The 23,284-nt window shown below is 39.3% G+C and overlaps 2 protein-coding genes across 4 annotated transcripts in view; both read right to left on the reverse strand.

Annotated features, from left to right (window-relative positions):
• rims3 (regulating synaptic membrane exocytosis 3) overlaps window positions 1-9,508 on the reverse strand; it is a 40,748-nt gene extending 31,240 nt beyond the window's left edge. The window contains exons 1-2 of one of the 3 annotated variants that reach the window (XM_059349510.1): window positions 4,687-4,774; window positions 3,920-3,940 (exon numbers count right to left, since the gene is read on the reverse strand). The gene's annotated coding sequence lies outside the window, so the exon portion shown is untranslated. Of the gene's footprint in view, window positions 1-3,919; window positions 3,941-4,686; window positions 4,775-9,281 lie in introns of those variants that run through there. The other 2 variants (XM_059349508.1, XM_059349512.1) reach the window with 2 other exon arrangements.
• Window positions 9,509-14,384: 4,876 nt separating this feature from the next.
• nup42 (nucleoporin 42) lies at window positions 14,385-18,956 on the reverse strand. Its single transcript, XM_059350010.1, has 7 exons — window positions 18,692-18,956; window positions 16,912-17,341; window positions 16,719-16,807; window positions 16,556-16,632; window positions 16,306-16,392; window positions 16,096-16,198; window positions 14,385-15,247 (listed from the first exon to the last, which is right to left on the reverse strand). Exons 1-7 carry the CDS (start codon window positions 18,864-18,866, stop codon window positions 14,706-14,708), a joined length of 1,503 nt encoding a protein of 500 aa, XP_059205993.1. The 5' UTR covers window positions 18,867-18,956; the 3' UTR covers window positions 14,385-14,705.
• Between the last annotated feature and the right edge of the window lie 4,328 nt (window positions 18,957-23,284).

Raw genomic sequence — 23,284 nt, forward strand, 5'->3', positions numbered from 1 at the left:
AACTACACATCCTTATAACTTTTACATACTTTGTCCCATCTGGTCCAAACTTCTCATGCTTCATCAGAGTCCAGCCCTTAACACTTCTAAATAACAATATTTCATAAAGCCCCGCCCCTTATGCTTAATCCACGCCCCCTTTCATAAAATGACCACGTTGCATACTTTACCAAACTCCGCCTACAAATTTAATCCCATTGACTTCTAAGTTGGTCAATACCATAACAAGCCCTTTGGGAACATAACTTATCAACACCTTTACTGACCTTCGAATATGTGGGCGTGGCATGCCGGCAAAATATGGCATCTCGCCATAATACACCAGACTCTATAACTTGACCATATCCTTGTCCAATCTGTCCCAAATTTCCCACACCTGATGAGGGTCCAGCCCTGACCACACCCACATGTCATTATTGATACACAGTCATAGCGCCCCCCGCTGGCTACAGGAAGAAACATGTTTTACACAGACACGCCATTTGGGACGCATAAGGACTGAGCCCAGAGCGCCACGCCCGACGTGGCCTCCTCTGACGGCTCCACTCTGCTCGGTCCCGTTCAGTCCTGCTTGCAGGCCTAGTTGTGTTTGCTGTTGTAAGAGTCTACTTTGATTTGCCTTTGCCAAGTGTCTTTGGCTGCTGCAAGGCGATTTTCACATGTGGGACAGTAGAGAGTGAACTGAGCTGATTTATAGCTGAAGGGAAAAAACTCAATCATCAGCAATACACTGGTCACTTGTCATTAGTCAGATGTCATCAGACATTTAAATTGCAAATAATCAACATCTCATCCTACTGAATTAGATCTATCTATACAACTGAAGCTGCAACATGTCATCATACCAAAACAACAGAAAAGTTTGTTCGCTTTTGACCCTCAAGACGACATCTATGATAATTCTGTTTATTATTATGAAATGTTTGCAGCTTTTTTAACACATTGCTGACATTGTGAAACTGACTTTCTTGGTTTAGTTCAGGAAAATATAATTGTTTGGGTACTATTACATACTTAACATATAATAATAAACTAATAAATCCTGGGTGAAAGGCCTGTCTTTTATTTGTTTAACCACTCAACTACTGCAACCTCTTGCTAATGCAGACTTTGTCACTCTTTTTACAACCTCACTTGACTTCCTTCTTTGTTCCCATAAAATTGCAACAGCCACCACAGGTCGCCTTCTAACAACAAATATACACATGGATTGTAATAAACTGCTTGCACAGACGGCCAATATAAACATGGTTTTGGGGAGGAGTTGCCAATTGGGGTACTCTAAATGTCAACTATCACTGTTTACCCTAAAGAGTGTCTCTTTTAATTTGGTAAAGGCCATCCTGACAATAAATTACGCGATATATTACAGTATTTAACTGAATAAAAGGGCTCATATTTTTCTTACAGGTCAGGTTCACGTCTTACATTTCTCATTCTGGTAACTGAATATATGATATAAAACATTTAATGTACTGCACATAATTAAGGATGATGCCAAAAAAGAAAATCTGTGAGAAGATGACCAAGGAAATGGTTTTGAAAGATACAATTGTAAGGGGGTATCATAGTATACAGGTGCATCTCAATACATTAGAATATCATGGAAAAGTCAATTTCCAGTAGTTCAAGTCAAATAGCCCCAACCAAGTATTGAGTGCATATAGATAGACATACTTTCAGAGGCCAACATTTCCATATTAAATATACTTTTTAAAATTGGTCTTTTGTAATATACATTTTTTTTGAGGCACTGAATTTTAGGTCTTCATTAAATGTAAGCCATAGTCATTATAATTAGAAGAAATTAAATAAATTAAGATGTAAAATGTTTCATTCTGTGTGTAATGGACCTGTATGTGTTATTTCCACTCTTTGAATTGAATTACTGACATAAATAAACTTTTCTATGATATTATAATTCATTGAGATGCATCTGTATTACTCGTATGCATCAACATTTATGTAACTGCATATTCAGATTATTGATGTATTTTATATCTTAGACAGAGTAGAAAAATAGCTATTAAGAAATTCATGATAATAGTCACACCGGCAGTGCACAAGGACAGGCAGGAGCTGTAATGCACTTCCTGTAGAGGCAACCATGGAAACTTCCCAGGTCATGATACCGCATGTGTCGGCCCGGCGCCTGCTGCCATTGTGTTGGACCTGCTGGTGTGTGTGTGTGTGTGTGTGTGTAACTCTCTGATCATAAGGGGTCTCTTAAGGCGAGAAAACAGAAGGCTGGCTTTGCAGCTCCACACACACACAGACAGAGTGAGGAGTGCCAGGCTGTGGGCCGACTGAGAGCCAAATGGATCACACACAAAATCACACACAGAGAAACCCAGCATAGTGCAAACACACATATGTTGTACTGAATGTATGTGCCAGAGTGTGGCACAAGAATGAGGCAAAATGTTGAATGACAGGGCCCTCTGACACCGATGTCTTGGCTGATGGACTTAAATTAACATCCAAGTCTTGTGTAAAACACTCCACTCTGATTCTACAGTGTCACATTGACCAAGACAGGAGAACAACACTGATCAGACAGAGGCACATTGCCATAAGATATTCACAAATTTCCCATTTCACACTTTGCAAAGCAATATTATGCCCAGTGCACACACGCACACGCAGAAATCCGAATCAAATACTAACAGCTGTGAAATGAACAGAAAAAGGAGTTCATAAGGAGCTTTCGCTTTGCATGTCCCATTGGCCCAATCAAATTTTTTATCCAATAAAATCTTTAATGAGGTGAGTCATCGAGTCACTCCCTCTACATCACCTTGTGACAGCAGACATAAATTCGATCCGTCACACCATGTTTTTACACAAATTGCCTGGATGATGTTGAATTTGCCACAGCAGGGAAGCAAAGGTTTACATTCTCTCCATCATAGCTTCAATTAAAGGGTCAAGTTAAGCCTGTCTGAGGTTGTTTAAACTGTAATATGGAGCATCGAAATGCTTAATGGAAATGTGTGGTGCACATCTGTGACCAGTGAAGTAAACAAACAGATAGATAAGCCGTGACGTCTTCTTATCAGAAGGTAAATAACAGTTAAAGGCCATTTGTCTTTGAATCAGATTTGATCACAGTACTTATTTGGATTACCTAGACACTAGAACTACTCCTGGTTGTGTATACCTGCTAGGGTGGAAAATTTCATCACAATTTCACTGAAATCGCAATATGGCGTTGTACAATATCCAAATCACTGAGACGTAATGTTAGTTAAACCTGAAATATGTGTCAAAATACCATTCTGAATTAAATATTGTTGTGCTGCAAGATACCCAGGACTACAAACAGTATTCTACAGATTCAAGAAGAGCAGATCTCGTAAAAATTATCATTTCAATATATTTTCAATGGAAATAGGAATAATGATGCAAAAATGATCACTACTTCTAATATTGTGAATCTCTCGCAGTTATAATTAGTAAAATGATCACAATTGCATACTTTTTGGCAAATTCAGTCCTACCTTGATGAAGGAGCATGAAAAGCATGGCTAACATGTTAGCATGCTAACTCTGTAAACTATGTTGTCGTGTTAATATGAACGTAAACTACAGGGTTTTTTTGTTTGTTTTTTTGTAGGTCTACTTTGAAATAATTTTTCTGAATAAAAATATTTCACAATGCTAACATTCCTTGGCGAGTGTTTTACAAAAAAGCATGTAGCTTAAATGTAACTTATGAAGCTTATTTTTGTTAGCATACAAAAACATTAGACATGGACAGTTTTCACACTATTATGCTAATATATAACATTTTTGGCTATTATAATATATAGCAAATCATGCTAAAACATAATTCATTTAAATAGCATTATTACCACTTGGGTCTTATTTTCATAGTTTTCTGCATAATTACTGGCAATTGTGAAAATATGGTACTTACCTATGTTACTGCATCTGAGATCTGAGAGGACAGCAGCATTATGAAAACAAAATCTGTCTGAATATGTGAAAAACATGTGCGGTCAAATAATGAGGTAGTTTAAAAACAAGCCAGCAATATCGTCAGATTATCCAAAATTAATTTGAAAGTAACCCCCTATGGGACCTCTTCTTGGCAATGTTGATGTATTCCAATATCTCAGCTATTAAATCTATAATATGCAACATTTCTGCATCCAAATATATATCAAAAACACTTTAAATTCAAATGATTGTGTAATTGTATTCGATGTAACAGTTTAAGAGTATGCATAAGTTTAAGAGATAAACTTTTCCAACATTAAACATTTAATTGTGTTGTTTTATGGGGATTTATTTGTTGAGTTTGTGTATAGGTTTATATAGATGTATAGGTTTATTTCCTTTTATTTCGTTTTTATATATTCTGTTTTTCATGTTTGAAATATAAACATGATAAACAGGTATACTGAGATCACTTGGGAGGTAGGTGGTTACCCGTTTAAACACAAAATAGAAATACTTTTGGCATTAAACCACACTGATAACCATCAAATCACTACCCTGTAGACTCTACAGGGTAGAGTATCACTTCAAATATTCAATCACTCAGCCCCAGCTTCACGCACATTCCACGCTAATCCCTCCACCGCTGAGCTAGCGTAAAATGTTTTCCTCCCAGCAGTGAATCAAAAACCTCGTACAGTATTTGAGCCGGCAGAATTTTGGAATTCTCCTATTATCACTTACCAGCCCACAGCAGCTTCACCAGCTCACAGGTTCTCTACATACCACCTTGGGGAATCTCGTGTGAAAATGAGACACACAATGTCACTGTGTTATCTTCTGTGTCTCCCTACCACCGTAGGGAGACACAGAAGATAACACAGACTAACCAAACATGCATTTATTTTCTTCAAATGTATAAAGTTGTGGGAAAGGAAAGTCTTTTTTCCAACTGTTTCCCTCGCTGCAGTCCAAAGGTTGACCCCAAATCTCTCCTCGCTCTCATCTCTGCGCCGCAATCCATCCATTCTCTTTGCGCCCTCTTCTCCTTTTCATCGCCATCAAAAGACGGATGTGGAAGTTACTCTGTCAGCAGCGGGGGGATGGAGAGTTAGCAGAAAATAGAAAAATAAAAAGCCGGAGTGGCTGGTCTGGGAGGAAAGTGGGTTAAGAGGGGCGTGATGGATGAGACCAGGAGCTTTCCTGACTCATGGCCTGCTTTCTCTGGTGACTAATGTGGTCAGTGACATCTCTCTCGCTACCACTCAGCCGCCCCGCCCCAGCTCTCCGCCCCACCTGGGATGCTGGTAGCTGGCCCTCACCCCAGTTACTGTGCCTGGATCACCAAGTCCCAGCTTGGGTTGTGTGGTGCTGCTGAGGTGGAGGCTGAAACAAGCTTTGGGAGACGGCCGGGGTCAACCCAAGCCCGCCTCCCTGTCTTATTTACTGCTAAACCTCTAGAAAGGCTGTGTGCATTGGAACGTGGTCAGATCCTGAAGGAGGACAAGATAAGAGCAGTATATTTATCTCTGTCCTCACTTATGTTTTTAGACTTCTATCATAGGACTCAGTGCTTTTCTATCCTGTCTTCCTTTTATATTTGACCTCATTTTTTGGGTTGCTTTCATGTTTGGCTGATCTGTCAGACTGATAGTGGTCTTTTGGTTTAATAGCTTATTAGCTACTTTGCATCATTTGATTTCAAGGCTGCAATCACTGCATTTTGTGGGGTTTTTTATTATTGTGAATCATAACACAGAATTATGTTGTCTAAATTAAAACATGTAAAAAGCAGTTAGAATTAAATTATTTATTACAGTATGTATTTCAGCTTGAATTGTTATTTGTCTGATTCATCTTTAACTATGTTCACTGTACTTTACTTTTGGCAAATTAATTACACTTAAAGAATGGGGTGTGAGAGACAATAGACAATTTTTGGACTTAAGCAACCTTTAATAATAATTAAAAGTAACAATTTTACAAACCCTTCTTTTTATTGTATCTGGACTGCAAAAACTAGGATCGAACAACAATTTATACATATATATAACAGCACAAAAAAACAATAGCTCATAATGCAAAAAATAGACTGCAAGTGAATTCCAGGTTTTACTGAAAAATATGTCATTTTGACTCTTTGGAATGACCCGCAGTGGACAGTTCCTCTCAAATAGTACTTAAACCAGTTTGGTCCCAAAACACCAAAGGTGAGAACTAGAGCCTGACCAATGTATTGGTCTGCAGATTTTATTAGCCAACATTAGCCTATCACAGACATATCGGGATCTACATTAATGCCGCCCAATATGAAAACTTTTTTTTACAATTTATAATCCTAAAAGAGGATGCTTGTGTAGTTTTTAAATACAGTCATGGAAAAAATATTAGACCATTGTTTTCTTCAATTACTTGTTCATTTTAATGCCTGGTACAACTAAAGGTACATTTGTTTGGACAAATATATTGATAACAACAAAAAAAGCTCATAAGAGTTTAATTTAAGAGAGGATATCTAGCCATTTTTCATGGTTTTCTTGATAATGATTTTGGTTATTATCCTTTTTATAAAACCATGGAAAATAGACATCAGCTCTTAAATTAAACTCTTATTAGCTATTTTTGTGGTTATCATTATATTTGTCTAAACACATGTACCTTTAGTTGTACCAGGCATTAAAAAGAACAAGATATTAAAGAAAACAAGGGTGGTCTAATATTTTTTTCCCATAACTGTAGTGTCATCACATAGTTTGCTCCAATTTACAATCCAATGCTAAGCAGCACAGAATGAGAGACAAACAGCTGCTCTGCAGTGTAATGGAAATGTTACATGTATATGTGCAATATCGGCCAATATACAGATTTCAGAATTTTACTCCCTAATATCGGTATCAGCCCCAAAAATCAGCATCAGTTGGACTATTCAAACAATATCATCATATGTCTATTATTAACAAGATATCCATTTTTTAATACCAGTATATTGCAACATCCCTACTACATAAATTGACAATTACCTTACCACAGCTACAGATATTGTAATTAGTGTCATATCTCTGTCTGTTTGTATAATTTCTTTTAGCAAGAAGCATAACAGACTTTCACTCAGAGACCGGATTTAGGTTAACAAGCCAGTGACTCACATGCATATGATGGAGGTCACCTTTGCTGCTGCAGCAGGCTGTAAGCACATATCAGGTGTTGAGAGGAATTGATTTTCTGAGGACTGTTGCAGAGCCCAGTATAGCTTGGAAACAGTACAGTGGCATTCAACTGAATGATCTCCTGACTTTTAAAAGTACATACACTTCAAAACCCATATCCACATCCATATCGGTTTATCTCAAGGCAATTAATCTGAGCAGGCATAATAATCTCTTACATAACTGTAGTGTCTCATTAGCAAGTCCAGTTTGAGGGTAGAGAGGCGAGATACCGACCAAGCATTCATTGTCAACCAATCACAGCTCCTCTCTTTGATGATACGTACCACTTGTCAGTGAATTGGTCCCTGCAGATGGTTGTCTACAAGTGTTCACAGCCACATACAGTGCAGAAACAACACAAACACACACACATATAAAGACGCACCTAGACACACACACACACTGAAGCCTGCTCATTACTATGCTAAGTGTCTGCTCTGCCCCTTGGTTGTTTTCATTTCAAAGAAGAGCAGGACCAGCAGCTGCCAACTACACATCTGAAGTGTGGTCAGATGTGTGTGTGTGTGTGTGTGTGTGTGTGTGTGTGCTGCACTGGACTTTGCCTTTGCCCTTTCAGTTGTGAGTAGTGTATGTGTGTGCATCTCTTTGATGGAAGATGATACAGTGCATAACAGTCAGGCTGGCCTTTTGAGCTTCTGGTACTATCTGACTGAAACACATACACACATACATATTTCACCCTGTTGAATATTTCAAAAAGGACAGGCTTTTGCCTCTGAACTTATGTGCAACACATCTCAAATCTGCTTGTTAGCCACACCCACATTCCAATGTGGAGGTAAACAGTGCCGCAAATGCATGAATTTTTCATAAACGACCATATTTTGAGGACATCTAATGGGATGACAGGTGGGGTTTTTTGCAAGTGAAAAATGCATAATTTGTGAAAAATGTCTCCTACATTTAAATGTTTTGAGTTAAATGGAGATATAGAAACACGTCTTTCCACGGGACAGGGGGGCTGAGTTTCTTTGCAGGTTTTACTGTCTCAATGGATTATTCAGAGGATCAAGTGTGAGTCAGGCAGGGATTTCAAGAGTTAAGCACATGGATAATTATTCTCTTTCTCCTTAAAACGGGCCAAGGAGGGCGCACTCCTTTAAGTGCCGGTTAATGTACTCACTTTATGCTTTAAACTGTGTGCTTAACACTAGCAATTACACGTCAGAAACTTAAAACAGCTTTCAGACTAGTTCAAGATTTAGAGAAAGAAGTGCAAAAGCTCTCGAGCCCCATCACGTGTTTCTGCCCCCCATCCACAGGTGGGGAACACAGTTTGAGCTTGTTGTGTTTGCGTCTGCGTGTGCCGCCATCTGATATAATCTCACACCTCAGCATGCACTTGGCCTGACCTGAGTGCTGGCAGAGGACAGGCATCTCAAAATATGCTTATTCTCCCCCCTTCCTTTTACTGTCACACTTGCTCACACATACAAACACAATCAAACAGGGGTAGCAGTGCGTAGCCGACTCAACCTGAGGCACCTTAATGGTTTTGACCCCATGCAACCCTAAATTGACCACTGACATGCTGAACTTTGTCCCTCCATGGCTAAATCAACAAAGACAATTAGTTCTCCATGTCTGCAGTTGTTAAAACCCCACAAGAGCATTTTAAATGACCAAAAATGCACAGACCACTCATATCACTTTTAAAAGAAATTAAAGGGGAAGAAAACTGTGTATTTAGGTCACATTAAAATCACTCTCCTGCAGGCTTTGTGTGCATTATCCCATCTCATATGACCACATCGGTGCATTTAAACAGTTAATGAGATTGGTAGAAGTGGTAAGAAAGCATGGACCTGTAACCTGTAAGCATATCTTGGCATTTCTAGGATTTTAATGCTCCAATGGTGAGAGTATAAATGAAGAAACCAAGTCCTCGCATCTGATACGAATCACCTAATCTGTTGGCTCTACAACAGACCTATACATTGCAACAATAAAGACAAATTCACACGACTGCGCCCACTTTGAGCCATGCACCTCTCAAAACTGACCATCTACCATTAATTGCATTATTCAGAGTATCAGTTTATTGGTGCTACCACTGCACTGTGCGAAAACTGAGCACTGCAATTAAAAAGGGGGAATCAGATCACTTACCGCTAACAGCAAGGAGCGGCGAAGGCAAGGTGTGGGCTCGGAAGTTGTCAAATAATTGTTTGCTTCTGTCGAATCTGTAAGAAGGTCATCGTTTGGGTTTTATTTTTGCAGTGCTGGACGAGCGGTTTGCTGAACGGTTTCTCCGCTTAGTGCTGCTGGTCACACGGCATCCAAGGCGCGGTGAAGATACGCGCTGCTGTGGAGAGACGAGAGGAGTAGAGGAAGAGAGGGCAGGAGAGAGGAGAGGAGAGATGAGATGAGATTAGGCATGGCGGCATGGCAAACAGCGACAACGCGTGGCCTTGTGAGGGAACCTTGGATTCATTTTGTCAAAATAGTTTTTTGTTTTTTTTTGCCTAAATCATCTCCTCATGACGCCGGCCACCTATGATAAAATCGCCTCCATCCTCAGTTGATCAGATCATGTGATTTTACCCCTTAAAGATCATCACTTCTTTGACAATTTGCCACATTCACAGGCATCAGATAAGAACCCAGCAAAGAAGAGCTAGAGGGAGATTGTTTAGTTATCACTTTAGTTTTAGTTTTTCTGTTGACACTAATATTGGTAACACTTTATTTTGAAGGTGTCTACATAAGAGTGACATGAGTGTGTCATAAACAGGACATGGGATGTGTCATGAACATTAACACCTTTTTGAGTGAAATGATCAATAAATGTCACATGTATTGAAAAAATGAGGAGATTATTTTAACAGGGTGACGATGATGTAGCTATAGATCTGTGCTGTGTGTGACAGAGATGGAGGGATCAGGGTATATTCATAGACTGTATAAATAAGGGTATGTGTTGGCCCTGAGTTGGCTCACATCACCAGGTTAATTTCACATGGATGTATTCATTAAAAAGCCTGGTAAAAATAGTTAAATCATCTCCACCGAGCATAACTTTCATCAGGTATGCCACACAGAGCTGCATGGCCTAAATAAGCTCATTAGCTTGGTTAAACACATTTTATTGGAAATATTGATCTTTTATCATAAATATGTGAAAAGGGGTGTATTAAAGACTAAAAGGGAGTGTTAAAGATCTAATTTGGGATTTGAAAACCATTCCTAATTTACTTTTTAGCTGAAAGTTAGCTCCATATCAATATCTGTCACTAAAGCTAATGATATGTAGCTACAGCTAGTTAGCAGCCGGTTAGCTTCGTTTAGCCTTAAGCCTGGAAGCTGAGATACAGCTAGATTGCCCCTGTCCATGGGTTTAAAAAAAAACAATATATTTATGATGCAGTATATATGTAATTCTAGCAAGTTTTAGCTCATTGTTTAAAGAGCCAGATATTTCTCTCAGGACAAGATAAAAAACAAACACAAAGCTACAAGAGAATTATGGACTTACATTTCCTAGGTGGAAAGAAACACCATATTAAGTTTGCCATAGGCTAATCAACTTAAAAGATGATATGTCACTGTTGTGTTCACAGCTTTTTTCTGCTGCCCCCAAGTGGCCAAAAAGTATAATATGTAGGTTTACTTACTTGCCTAAAATAATTGTATGTTTGTTAAAGGGGACATATTGTGCTCATTTTCAGGTTCATACTTGTATTTTGAGTCACTACTTAAACATGTTTACATGCTTTAATGTTCAAAAAACACATTATTTGAATAGCCTACATCCATATTGCCCCTTGGTCTGAAACGCTCCATTTTATCGCCTTTCCCTTTAATCTGCCAGTTTTGAAGATTGAAAATCTGATTTAGTTGATTATTTCACCGATTTGGTGAAGAATTGTGGACATTTCTGGTAGTTGTAGCCCACTGCAGGAGTAAAATGTTTGTCTGTTCTAAAAACAAGCAAAAAATAGCTTGTTTAGGTTCAGCACTTTATGGACGAGATAAGCTTTAATTTCTGTATTTTATAAAACTCAACTTGAAGACTCCAAACTTGCCTGAGAAAAGTCAGCCATCTACTATTGCTGTTAAGGCTTAATTTGTGTCATTTGAGTCTGCACTGCATCACCACACCAAAGTCATGTAACTTTTAAGAAAAAAAATAAAAGCAGACATGATCTTCGCTGAAAAGTATTTGTAATTTGAATAAAATATGCTACAACATGCAAGACACTGTCTGCCTTTTGCAGCTTGATGCAGAACACAGATGCATAAAGGGAGCATGAAGCACTGCCTGCATACACAGATTAAATTAATGTAAAGTAGCATCATTTTCTGGCCAGCCTCTTGGTGCCACTTCCTGCCACTACGGTTTAAATGAGTCAGGCCTTGCCCAATCCGGTCTCAAATACAGTACATATATTCTCTGTACTGGCAGTATTTACTCACTACAGTGTTTTATTACTGTCAGTGTGTTGGAAAAACATAGCGCACTGATCCTAATATGAACCCATAAACATCTGCAGCACAGAAACCCAGGTCCAGAGCCTTGCATATGAAATATGTGCCACTCAGTCACCCATGCGGCAAGCCACTCAAATAGGCATAAATCACAGGCCTTGGATCAATGCCCTGTTTCCCATAGGCGAACCGCTGTGGCACAACACAATCAATTCTTGTTCTCTGCTGCAACAGTAAGGAGGGTCGACTGGAATCAGCCCCCAACAAACATTAATACCAGCACTGAATCCGAATCAGCTCATTGGCATTCTGTATAGCGAGGGGATTCAAGCCGCGGTACGAGCATCTGTTGCTGTCATCAGCTGATGTAGTAACCACAATGGCTGTGTAATAGCAATGAAAATAGTGTGCGTTTAGCTGCTGCATTTCATTTAAAAAATGCTGATCTGTAGAAGCCTAGCAGGGAGGAGGAACTGTGATAGCTGCAGGTAGAAGTCATAATTCAAAGAATTGATCCGTTGAAAGCTCCGACATACATACACAGCTATAGTATACAGTCTAAATAGGGAATTAACAAGACAGAAAGCCCCTATTGTCCCTATGGAATATAAATATATTGGGCTGTAAGTCTGCTCTGTGTTGCTGGAGTCAGGTCACGGTCAATTGAATTACAGTACACATTGTGGTCATGTGACCGGGGTTTGTGTAAGCTATGATTTCACAGGAGGGTGGGGCAGGTAGGGGATTAAAGGAGAACAGTGTGTACAGTACATGACAGGTGTGTGTATATGTGTGTGTTAATTTCAATTCAAATGTCATCCCTCATTTTTTTCCCTTCTCGGGAATAGCTTTCATAAATTATATTCATCGCTATTAAACATGTCAAATGAGTGGAATTTAATCATTTCTTTAGCTGCGCCATAACCATATACAGGTCTTAATGTAGTCCAGTGATAAAACATTCTGTCTATAGCTATAGCTCCGTGTGTGTGTGTGTGTGTGCAGTCATCACACACACACTCATCCCTCATCTTTAATATTGCTGTGATCCACTCAGTGCAGCTCATGCATATATTACATAAACACAGGCTAGCTGGCAATTTGATGCCGCAGTAGTTAGTGATTAAATCTACTTTAATTTGCTGTTGGGGAAACAAGCAGTCACATATGCCCATATTCATCAGTTAGATGTATTTAAGAGTCACTGGATGTCAGTTTAAACTTTTACTAAAAACAAGCGTGCAAGTGCCTTTTCATGAGATCAGGCTCTTTTTCAATCGTTCATTAATCTGCTGAATTATTAATGTATTATCAGCTAGCAGGGGGTGGGTGGGTGAGAGAGGTTAGTGCTGACAGACTAAGAAGCATGAGAGACTATGTTGTTAATGCTCTGCTGCCTTTTATATGCATAAAATTGTTTCTCTTATATGCACAATGTCTTTAGCCATGAGGTATTGACATAGGATGTTTTCACACACATGAATGCAAATTAAGACACACACAGGAGGCAGCTCCAGCCCAGCTTCACCTCTTGCCGATATCACAAACTCAGCTGAAAATATGCTCCAGTCAGCAAAGCCATAGCCCCCTATAGCAGCAGAATAGCTTATTGCTGTCTCTTTGTCACTGTATTCCTCTACTTGTGGTCCCAGCGGGTGTTCAACACCTAATGAATACGTATTGAAGAGCTTACTCATTCATTGTCAACCGTGCACTAACACGCCTTCCTCTCGTTTAGTGGATGTTGGCCTGCAAGCTGGTGTGGATGGATGATTTTAGACGAGTGGGGCTGGCTTCAGTTGTTACAATAGGGTCAAAATAAAATGCAGTGAGAATAATATCCATCCTGGAGCAACAACGTACTTCTTTTTTTAAATTAGTTCCAAATAACTGAGCATTTACTCTTATAGAGTGTCTTTTTGTGCTTCACTAAAATGTCAAAAGGCTGATGGATTTTTAACCCTGTTTTCTGACACCCTCTCCTGGTTAAATTGCACAATTACAACTTTTAGAAATGCAGGCAGTGGTGGAAAAGTATTCAGATCCCTTACTTAAGTTAAAGTACTAATTCCACACTGTGAAATTACTCCATTACAAGTTAAGGTCCTGCATTCAAAACGTACTTCAGTCAAAGTACAAAAGTATCAGCATCAAAATGTACTTAAAGTATCAAAAGTAAAAGTATGTGTTATGCAGAATGGACCCACTCCAAATGTATTATTGGGTTAATATTTTTGGCACATTTATATAAGCAGCATTTTAATTTCATCCAAGTAGGGCTTATTTTAAACTACTCAATACATTTTATATGGTTTAATTTATAAAAATGTGCATCATTTGATCATATTTGTCTTGACCTGAAAAGTAACTAAAGATGGCAACTAAACGCAGTGGAGTAAAAAGTACAATATTTGCTTCAAAATGTAGTAAAGTAGAAATATAAACTTACATAAAATGGAAAAACTCAAGTAAAGTACTGTATTTTATACAGTCTATGTAAAGTACAAGTACCTCAAAGGTGTACTTAAGTAAATGTACTTAGTTACATTCCACCACTGGATTACTGTTTATTAATTGCAGGACATTCTATTATTCTCCCATGAAACATTCAGTGAAATACATTTCTAGGTGAGAGGACATTATGTCTGAATTGTTTTGTGAGTTTTGTGCAGTTTACATTTTTAAATTCAATTCAATCATGATGTTTTGTAGTAATAGATTATATTCGATCACAGAATTGTGCAAATAAACCTCCAGAAATTTTGGTCAGCAACAGACGACAGATTACTTTCAGCAGTTCAACAACCGATTTAGAAAAATCCTGAAAGACATTCAATATTCAATCATACAAAAAAGCACTTTAGACATATTTTTAAAATATGAACAGTGTATTATAGCTGTACATAATACAGGCTTTCTATATACACAAAAATCTTAAATGGAACCAAAGTGAGTTTTCCCTGCCAAGTATATAAACATTAGCCATATCCTTAACAAAAAAAAAAAAAGAGTTTGACTTTGATTTAAACAGAAGCGCTTTGCAAAGGAAAATCTTTACTTTTTATAAATCATCTTTTCAAAAATCGTGTGAACTTTCCGGCAGCCTCATACCACCAGCATGTCAACTGGAGGAGGCTTTAAAGGAATCTGGCCTAAGGTGAACCTCTTAGCTTTGAACTGATTGAGTTCATCTGGAGTCAAATTGCTGTCCTGTGAAAACAGACTGTCTGAGGCCCCGCTGGCAGAGCCGGCTGCTGCTGCTGCAGGTGGAGCAGCGGTTGTACCGAACCCTCCACTCGCCTGTCCAAAAGTACCGCTTCCTGCTGCAGCAGGTGCTCCAGCCCCGAAACCACTCCCGAATCCTCCTCCGGTGTTTGATGTCGAGGAGAAACTGAACCCAGAGGCAGAGCCAAATCCTGAAGAGGCTGCTGTCTTGTTGGTGGCCGAATCAGAAAAGGAGAAAGAAGAAGCAGGAACAGCAGAGGAGGCTGCAGTGGAGGAACCAAAGCCAGAGGGAGGTTGTGTCGGGTCTGCTAAGGCACTGCCGAAACCTGTGGAGGAGGCTGGTGGCGCTGAGGAACCAAATCCACCACTTGGAGCAGCGAAGCTGAAAGAGTTGGCCTGAGCCGGTGCTGGGGCCCCAAAGCCTGCACAATCAGAAAGACTTGGAATTAACACAGAATGTCTGGTAGGGATTTAACTACCTAATCAGCATATTCAGACAGGACATGTAGTTAATAGGCATGTGAATCAAGAACCAGTTCTAGTAGAAAACTGGCTTCAAGTTGTGTGATGGGATTGTGGGACTCCAAGCTTATCGATGCGGACAGGTTTTTCTGACAGTTGCACAGTGCGAAACAGCAACGTCAAACATGGATCTACACTGCAACAAGATAGAGTAATGGCGGAGAGGAAGAAACGGTCCAAAGCATCGCTTTATCTCACAAAGAAGAAACAACAGTACTGTTTGTAATGTCTGTGAAATGATTAGAGTGGGTAGAAACACATTAGCAATATGCTGAAACATTGTTCTACACAACATGGGCCACGCAGAAAGGCTTAGCAGATGTTTAGTTGTAGTTGTAGCGTTTCCGTTGAAAACCTGTATAGGCCTATTTTTTTAACACAGAAAACTGATCAGGGGTCAATAAGGGAATTGTTAAGAATTGGATTGATAACTAGAAATGATAATGGCATTGGTATTAATTCAACCGTATCAGTTACCCATCCCTCGTAACAAAAGCATCTGCTCCAGCACTGTATTGGGGGATACTATAACTATAATTATTTTAATAATCATTCAATAATTTAGGAAAAGTTTCATGCAGAAATGGCAGAAAATGTTTTGAGGTTCTCAAAGAGAGTTCCTGCTTTTCTCTGTTTTATGTCATCTTAAAGTGAATATCTTTGGGCAATTTAAGGCATCACCGCTAACTGTGAGAAACTGGGATGAACATTTTCTCTACTGTTACAAAGAGGCAATAGTTATTTATACCTTTGCTTTCAAAGCTGGATGTAGAGGATCCAAATCCAGTCGCTGTTGTTGATGCAAAGCCACTTGAAGATGCCTGAGGTGCTGGATTGTTTATCTCTGCAAGCTGCAAAGAAAGTTATTATCAAAACAATTCTTTCTTCTTCTTTTTAAATGTCCTTCATAAAAATAGATGGGATGATGTCTCAGTAACTCAGTGTGTATGTGTCTCACCAAAGCTGCACGGGTGGCTGGATTCATAAGCTTCAGTTCCTGGACTCTGCTTCTCCACTGGTTGAGCAACTGAGTGATACCATTAACCTTAACACATGAAAAAGGTGTTTCTTAGACTCTAACACATTAAGACCGCAACAAACATTGATATCTTTATTGAAAGGGCTACTTCAGTCTCCTCAGAAACACACAGAAGAAGGGGACATCTATACTTTCACGAAATTACATCAGCGTGTGACGCTGCACTTACGTAGCTCTGCAGATCTCCTGAAGCGCTTGCAGAGTAATACTCCAGCCTGAGCTCCTCTGGAGAGAGATCAGGAAAACCTGTAGACAAGAGACATCAACCTTGAGCAGCTCTGGAGTCTACAAATAACAGAAGTCATGTAACTAAATGTGCATTTGATACATACCAGAAAGAAGCGTCTTAAAGACAGAATAACATGAGAAGCCCCACTGCCCTGAACTCTCCCAAATATCCATGTCCATCTGGATGATCTCCCTGTGTGACCGTGAGACACACATCACGTGAATTAATTTCTTATGACGACTTTTATTTCAATGCTGCACAACTTAAAAAAAAAAAAAAAAAACAAGCACACTCACAGTTTTTTGTCATCATCTTCCTCGCCAGCTATCGCCTGCTGTCCTCCTCCTCCTCTTCCTCCCCTGTCAAAGGTACTTGGAGTACCAAGTGATGAAAATCTGTTTTGAGAAGAGAAGCTAAATTCGGAGGACTTTGCGTTATCTCTTCTCCCTCCACCTCCTCCTCCTCGGCCCCAGTCATTTCCTCCTCCTCCTCCTCGGCCCCAGTCATTCCCTCCTCCACCTCCTCCTTTGCCCCAGTCATTCCCTCCTCCTCCTCCTCCTCCTCCTCCTCCTCCTCCCCCTCCTCCCCCTCCTCCTCTGCCCCAGTCATTCCCTCCTCCCCCTCCCCCTCGACCCCAGTCGTCACTCCCATGAGAGGAGAAAGATGAAGGCTGGATATAGCCTCCTTTTTGCTGGGAAGGATTCACCCAAACTCTGTTTCCAAACCCTGAAACCAAAACGCAAACAGATACCAGTCAATGGTGAGAAAAAGAAAAAAGGCTGATGTTAAAACTATCACAATAATTCTCTTTGTCCCCTTCTGTCTACTCTGCATGTAACACCAATATCATGTCTGTCCATCCTCCAGGGATCTATTCTCTGTTTTCCTTTTATTTCAGCTAAATAAAAGGGTTTTTGAGAGTGATATGTCATCCTGAATTAAGGGTCTTAGGATAGAGAATGCTGATGTTGTACAAATTGTAAAGCCATTTCACAACTTTGTGAATAAATCTGACTCAATTTGACCTCCAGTTGCTCATAGTATAATACTACAACATGTTCTATGTGTCAGTAGACTAAAAATAAACATTGTGTTCTTCTGTTTTATAATGTTTAGCTATCTTATAACTAACCTTTTTTATTGCATCAGTTGGGCAACAGCACTTTCATAAACTCTTCACTTCATACACATACAGACGGGGGTCAAATTAAAGGAAAAATCTTAATAAAATAGTGGAGTTATCAAATGCAGATGCTTCCGTGCAACAGTGTTACCTGCATGATTTGGTGAGTTTGAAAATGGTGTGAATAAGATAGCCTTTACTGTCACGAGATCTTGACCCAACTCAACAACTTGGGAGATTTTGTACCAACATGTAAGACAATGCTTTCCACCCCCTTCTCCACAAGACCATGTGTAATAATATAAACTTTCATCTTCAATTACATAGTGATGTCGGTGACTGTCTCTAATGCGATGTGACCTTTTTGTTATGTCTGCTTATGTTTGTTTTTCTTTCTATCTGCTGTTCCTCTCAAATATATCTTGATCTCAGTGAGATAACCTGATTAAATAAAGGTTTTAAATATAAATGAGGGGATGTCTAGTGGGGAACTCCACACTTAGACACTTCAAATCGCAGCCAACATGAAATCCAACACTGGTTTGCTGGCTGATTCTGAAAACAACACAATTCCTTTTAGCTAAACTTGATGCAGTCGAAATCATACATTCGTGAATGTTTTAATGTTTTTGTCCAAGCTGTTTTCCAGAGACGTTGATTCAACTTTCTAACATAAGTTTGTGTAGTTTGTTCAACTGAACTAAAGGGAGTGTTTCTAATACATTTTCTCATTTTAATGATATAAATTAATTGACCTGAATAAACGAGTTACCAACTAGCTTATGTCACCATGTAGTTTCCCACAACGACTCAAAATGACAGTTAGAAACAGATGAGAAATGAAAGTTAAGTTCAGAAAACTACCCAACGCAGTTTTCCGTACAAGAGACTAATTTATTACGTGGGATACTTTCAATTTCAGTTAAGCTACATTTATTTCTCATTAACTTTACCTCCACCTCCTCCTCCTCTCTGCTGCTGCTGACCAGAAGAGCGGTTATAGTTGTTATTGTTGTATCCTCCTCCACCTCCTGCTCCTCCTCCTCTGTTTCCTCCTCTCGGGTGTTCATTCCAACATTTGTCTCCGTATCGACAGCGGCCCTGAAGAAAAAAGCTGCACACCGTCATTTCCAAACGGTGTCGGTTGTGTGAAAACGCAGCCTTTGTTTCCTTTTGAGCTCCCAAAAGTAGCTCTCACCCGCCAATGTTTTCGTGCGACTCACACGAACGAGGCTCAGGCTGTGTCGCATGAGATTTACGTCATCTACTCAGGCCCAACAGCGACCCCACGTGGTAGTTGAGTTAGAGTAAACCATAGTAAACCCAAGTGTTAGTGGTGTTAGGCCACAGCTGATTTATATTACAAAACACACAATGAACACTCAGTCAGCATTTCCTCCACTGACCACAGTTTTTTTTCAGGAGCAGGAATTTTCTTTTAATCAGATCAAATTAACTCTTTGGAGTCTTGGGCTATTTTGTCCATTTTTGAATCCTTTTCATCCTGCCTGTATATACAACTTTAAAAATATTCAAATGCCATGTTGGTATTTTATGTTGGTATTTTATTTTTCAGCATAATCACACCTATATGACCTAATAATAATTGTTTTTTTTATTCTGACTTACTGGATCAACTTTTTGAACCAAAAAGAGATCTTGTGATTGTTGTGATCCTGTCATCCAACTCTGTTTTTTTCTTGTAGTGTGACTGTATTTTATTTGTGTCTTGTGTGTTGAGCGTAACAATTTTGGTCATTTTGTGTATTTTTCAGTCATTTTGTGTCTTTGTAAGTAATTTTGTGTCTTTTTTGGTAATTTTGTGTTTTTTTTGTCTTTTTTGGTCATTTTGTGTCTTTTGTTGTGTCTTTTTAGTTATTTTGTGTCCTTTTTTTGGTCATTTTGTGTCTTTTTTAGTCATTTTATGTATTTTTTAGTTATTTTGTGTATTTTTTAGTCCTTTAGTCCAACATAAAATGTGATTTTGAATCTTTTTTTTACTTTCAAAACACTATCATGCTCAATAAAGAATTTGAAATGTTGCAAATGTGAACAAAGGTTGCAAATATAACATATAAGAGGGTTACATCCAGTTCTATAATGTTATACAAAATATATTTGACCTTGTCTCCAGTTTTACTTGGTACATCATCATCAATCTGAAACTGGCCTCATGGAGTTTCAATCCAGAACTTTAGAGTTAAATTTACAGTAGGCCTCGACACTGCTTTGTTTTCTAGTCTGGATGTGATGAAGAAGTCATGCTTTGGTGCTTTTGGTGACTCCAGAGGGGTAAAGCCTGTATTAAAGATCACACTGTTTATGAAACTAAAGATTGCATATTCTGAAGAAAGTGTGGTTGGATGCTGGATGCTGAATAGCTGACACGTGTCTGCAATGCTGACATGAATGTGTCAGAAAAAGTTGAAGTAGTAGGAATAGTTGGAAAAGTGGGAATGGGTGGAATTCATATGAATGGCACTGAAAAGTTGAATAAACTTTTTTTCAAACTTTTTTTTACACGTGATAATTGTGTGCAAATTTTTTTCATAAATTCATTAATTATTTCTACAGCTGCAAAACATTTTTATTCCTGCACAAACTTTAGATAAGCTTAAACAATTAATAATAATTTTAATGATGATAATAATAATAATAATAATAATAATTACTATTGTTCTTATTTGAATAATTAATCATATTTTTTTACATTTCACCCACATAAATAGAATCAGGCACATAGAGCTCCAGCATTCAACTGCAAGTACTGCCATATGTACATATAGGTGGTTCCACTTAAATCATATACTTAAATGCATTTGATTAAACACGTCTTTATTTAGGAATAAGTAATATGTGACAAAGAAATAAAATAAGCAGGGTCCTTAAACCAGATTTTGACACACTGGGCCTCTACAAGACAGGGTCAAAGGATAAGGCCAGTGAAAAAAATTTATAAGATTACCAACAAATTAGTCACATTTTTCCAAACTCCAATTGACACACAGAGAAGCTGGATCGTTTGGGGCCCCTGAGGCCATTGGAGAGTTGCCCTTTTTAAGTGCACCGGATAAACTGGTACTTGAGTGCATAAAACTAATGATAATATGGCGTTAAGTTGTCCTGCCCTTACAGGTGCAGTGAATCTATCATGGTCTATGAACACATACACACACTTTACAGAGAAAAGGACTACTCAGCCATAAGTGAAAACACCTGTGTGGTTGAACAATGTATGAGCAGAAAGCATACACACCTTTGTGCAGAGGGGAGTATGGTATGTATGTATATAACACCTGTCTCAGACCTGCCACACTATGTACAAAAGGCCAAAACACATAAAAAGCTACTTTAACAATAAATAAAACACAGGTGTACATGTGGACAAGGCATACAATGAGCAGCAATTTTCAGTAAAAATAAAATAAAATTTGAATTGATCATGGCTTTTTGACACAGAGAATAAGGTTACACATTTTCCTTCAATATTTCCAAGAAAGATAAACACAATTCCTCATTTCGTAGCACACGTCTTTCTCTTTGGGAAATACTGTTCATGCAACATAAAAAGCTTTATTCACCATTATTGTAAGACAAAACTAGAACATTTCTAAATAAATTTTGATTGTGTGCTTGCCTCTGGACCGTGACTCTCGTGGCTTATCAAAATGGGCAGGGATTAAACAGGGACTTTCTGCTGAGTACACTGACACCTCATACAAGTCTCTAGGTCCGCGTTCAGACTGCCAGCCAAAATCCGATTTTTAGCCCATCCAGATTGGAACTGGATGGCTCTTTTGAAGTCTGAACAGTCACAAATCACATGAAATCCGATTTTTACGAACCGGATCGAAACCACCTTCGGGAGGTAGTATGGTTTCAGATCGCATTTGGACAGATGCGTCTCAGTCTGAACCGCTCCAAACACTCAGAGCGGTTTTGACTGTCCGTGACGTCACTCTACGCGGCACGCGCAGGACCGGCAGCGCGGAGACGAGGGCTGCATCCCATTACCACTATTTCGCATCCATGCGTCCCTCACTTGCGCCATTCACTTGCGTCTTAGTCCCGCCCACCGGGGATGCATGGAGAGACACAAGTGAGGGAAGCGAGGAGAGAGGAAACGATTTAAGAGACATGGGACGTCCTTCCCTCCGAAGGACGTCACGTGAAGCGATGTCCGTTTCTAATGACGGCGGCAGCAGATCACAGCTGGATCAGCTGTCAGTCGCTTTAACAGCTGGAGACATGCACTAATAATAATAAGTGTTTTCTCTGTTTAACAAACACCTGCACATGAATAACTGTGAACTGTGTCCAGCTCAGGGGCACGGGAATGCCTTCATATTATCTATTTATTATTATTTGCTTCTGTATATATTAGGACGACTATCAGGGCCAAGTATGAAAAAAAACGGACCCAGGGGAGGGGGATAATACTGGTCCATGCCTCACTGGGTCCGTCCGGTGCCACAAATGCAAGCACACACACACACACACACACACACACACACACACACACTTCAAAGATGAATAAAGATATATATGGCCCTAATATGCCGTCGTAGTACGGAGCCCCTAAAGGGACATGGTGAAAATAAAAATAAAAACTTTGGTATCTCGTGAGCACGAGAAACATTTCTCGTGAGCACGAGATACTTTTCTCGTGAGCACGAGATATTTTCCCGTGAGCACGAGATACTTTTCTCGTGAGCACGAGATGCATATTGCATGCTGTATGAAAATGACATTACAGGAGTTAGTTCGGCTATATTTTGACCTGGGGCTTCATTATAAGGACATTGCTGCTTTACTTGAAAAAAAAAAAAACCGACAGTTGTTTTCCCAAGATAACGATATAATTAATTCGAGATCTTGAGAAAACAAAACAATAGTGTAGTCCAGACGCGTTGCCAGTAATGCCAGTTGCCAGTAACCCGGCCTGTGTGGGATGAGCCTCTCCACACCCTGGGACTCTGCGTTGTGTTGTTTATGATGATGGAGGGCGGAGGAGGGACCAGTCGGACACGGGTAGTCGTTATATTGCGGCTCGGACCGCGTCGTGCTTTATTTCTCACAACGGCTGGCAGATCAACCTTAAACAGTACAAGTAAACACTGGAGTGAGACAACAGAAAGATTAAAGGCTTGTGTTGTGTCCTTACTGGTTTCCACACTAACTGGTTGCCGTAGATCTGCGCAGTTTCTGTTACGCATGAGCTGTCCGTGGTACTGAAACAACAATCGCCGTTAATGTGATAATTTTCTGTCTGATGCAGGTCTATGTTATGCTGTACGTTAACACTTTATCGAGCCTACTGATTGGGTACATCTGTAGTCGGCACTTTGTGCAATAAAATGATTTATTGTGCCGTGCGATAGAGCCGATATGCATGTTTTGTCTTTACTGTTGTATTGTGTACAGCCTTTGTAAAGCTCTGTTGGGAGAGCTTGTTTTATAGGCAGTGTTTTGCTGTCATTTCCTTTGTAATGCATAATGTTGCAAAGTAAAATAGTCACTATTTTTTCCAGTTTGTCTATATTTGT

The sequence above is a fragment of the Centropristis striata genome, chromosome 14, assembly GCF_030273125.1.
Source record: "Centropristis striata isolate RG_2023a ecotype Rhode Island chromosome 14, C.striata_1.0, whole genome shotgun sequence".
In the NCBI taxonomy this organism is placed as follows: Eukaryota; Metazoa; Chordata; class Actinopteri; order Perciformes; family Serranidae; genus Centropristis; species Centropristis striata.

Excerpts from the sequence above, each read along its gene's own strand:
- nup42 (XM_059350010.1), bottom strand. The coding sequence starts at position 18,866 with ATGACGGTGTGCAGCTTTTTTCTTCAGGGCCGCTGTCGATACGGAGAC. Across the intron at positions 16,808-16,911 it reads GAAGATGATGACAAAAAACT|GGAGATCATCCAGATGGACA; the intron begins GTGAGTGTGCTT and ends ACGGTCACACAG. Across the intron at positions 16,393-16,555 it reads CAGGAGATCTGCAGAGCTAC|GTTAATGGTATCACTCAGTT; the intron begins GTAAGTGCAGCG and ends TCATGTGTTAAG.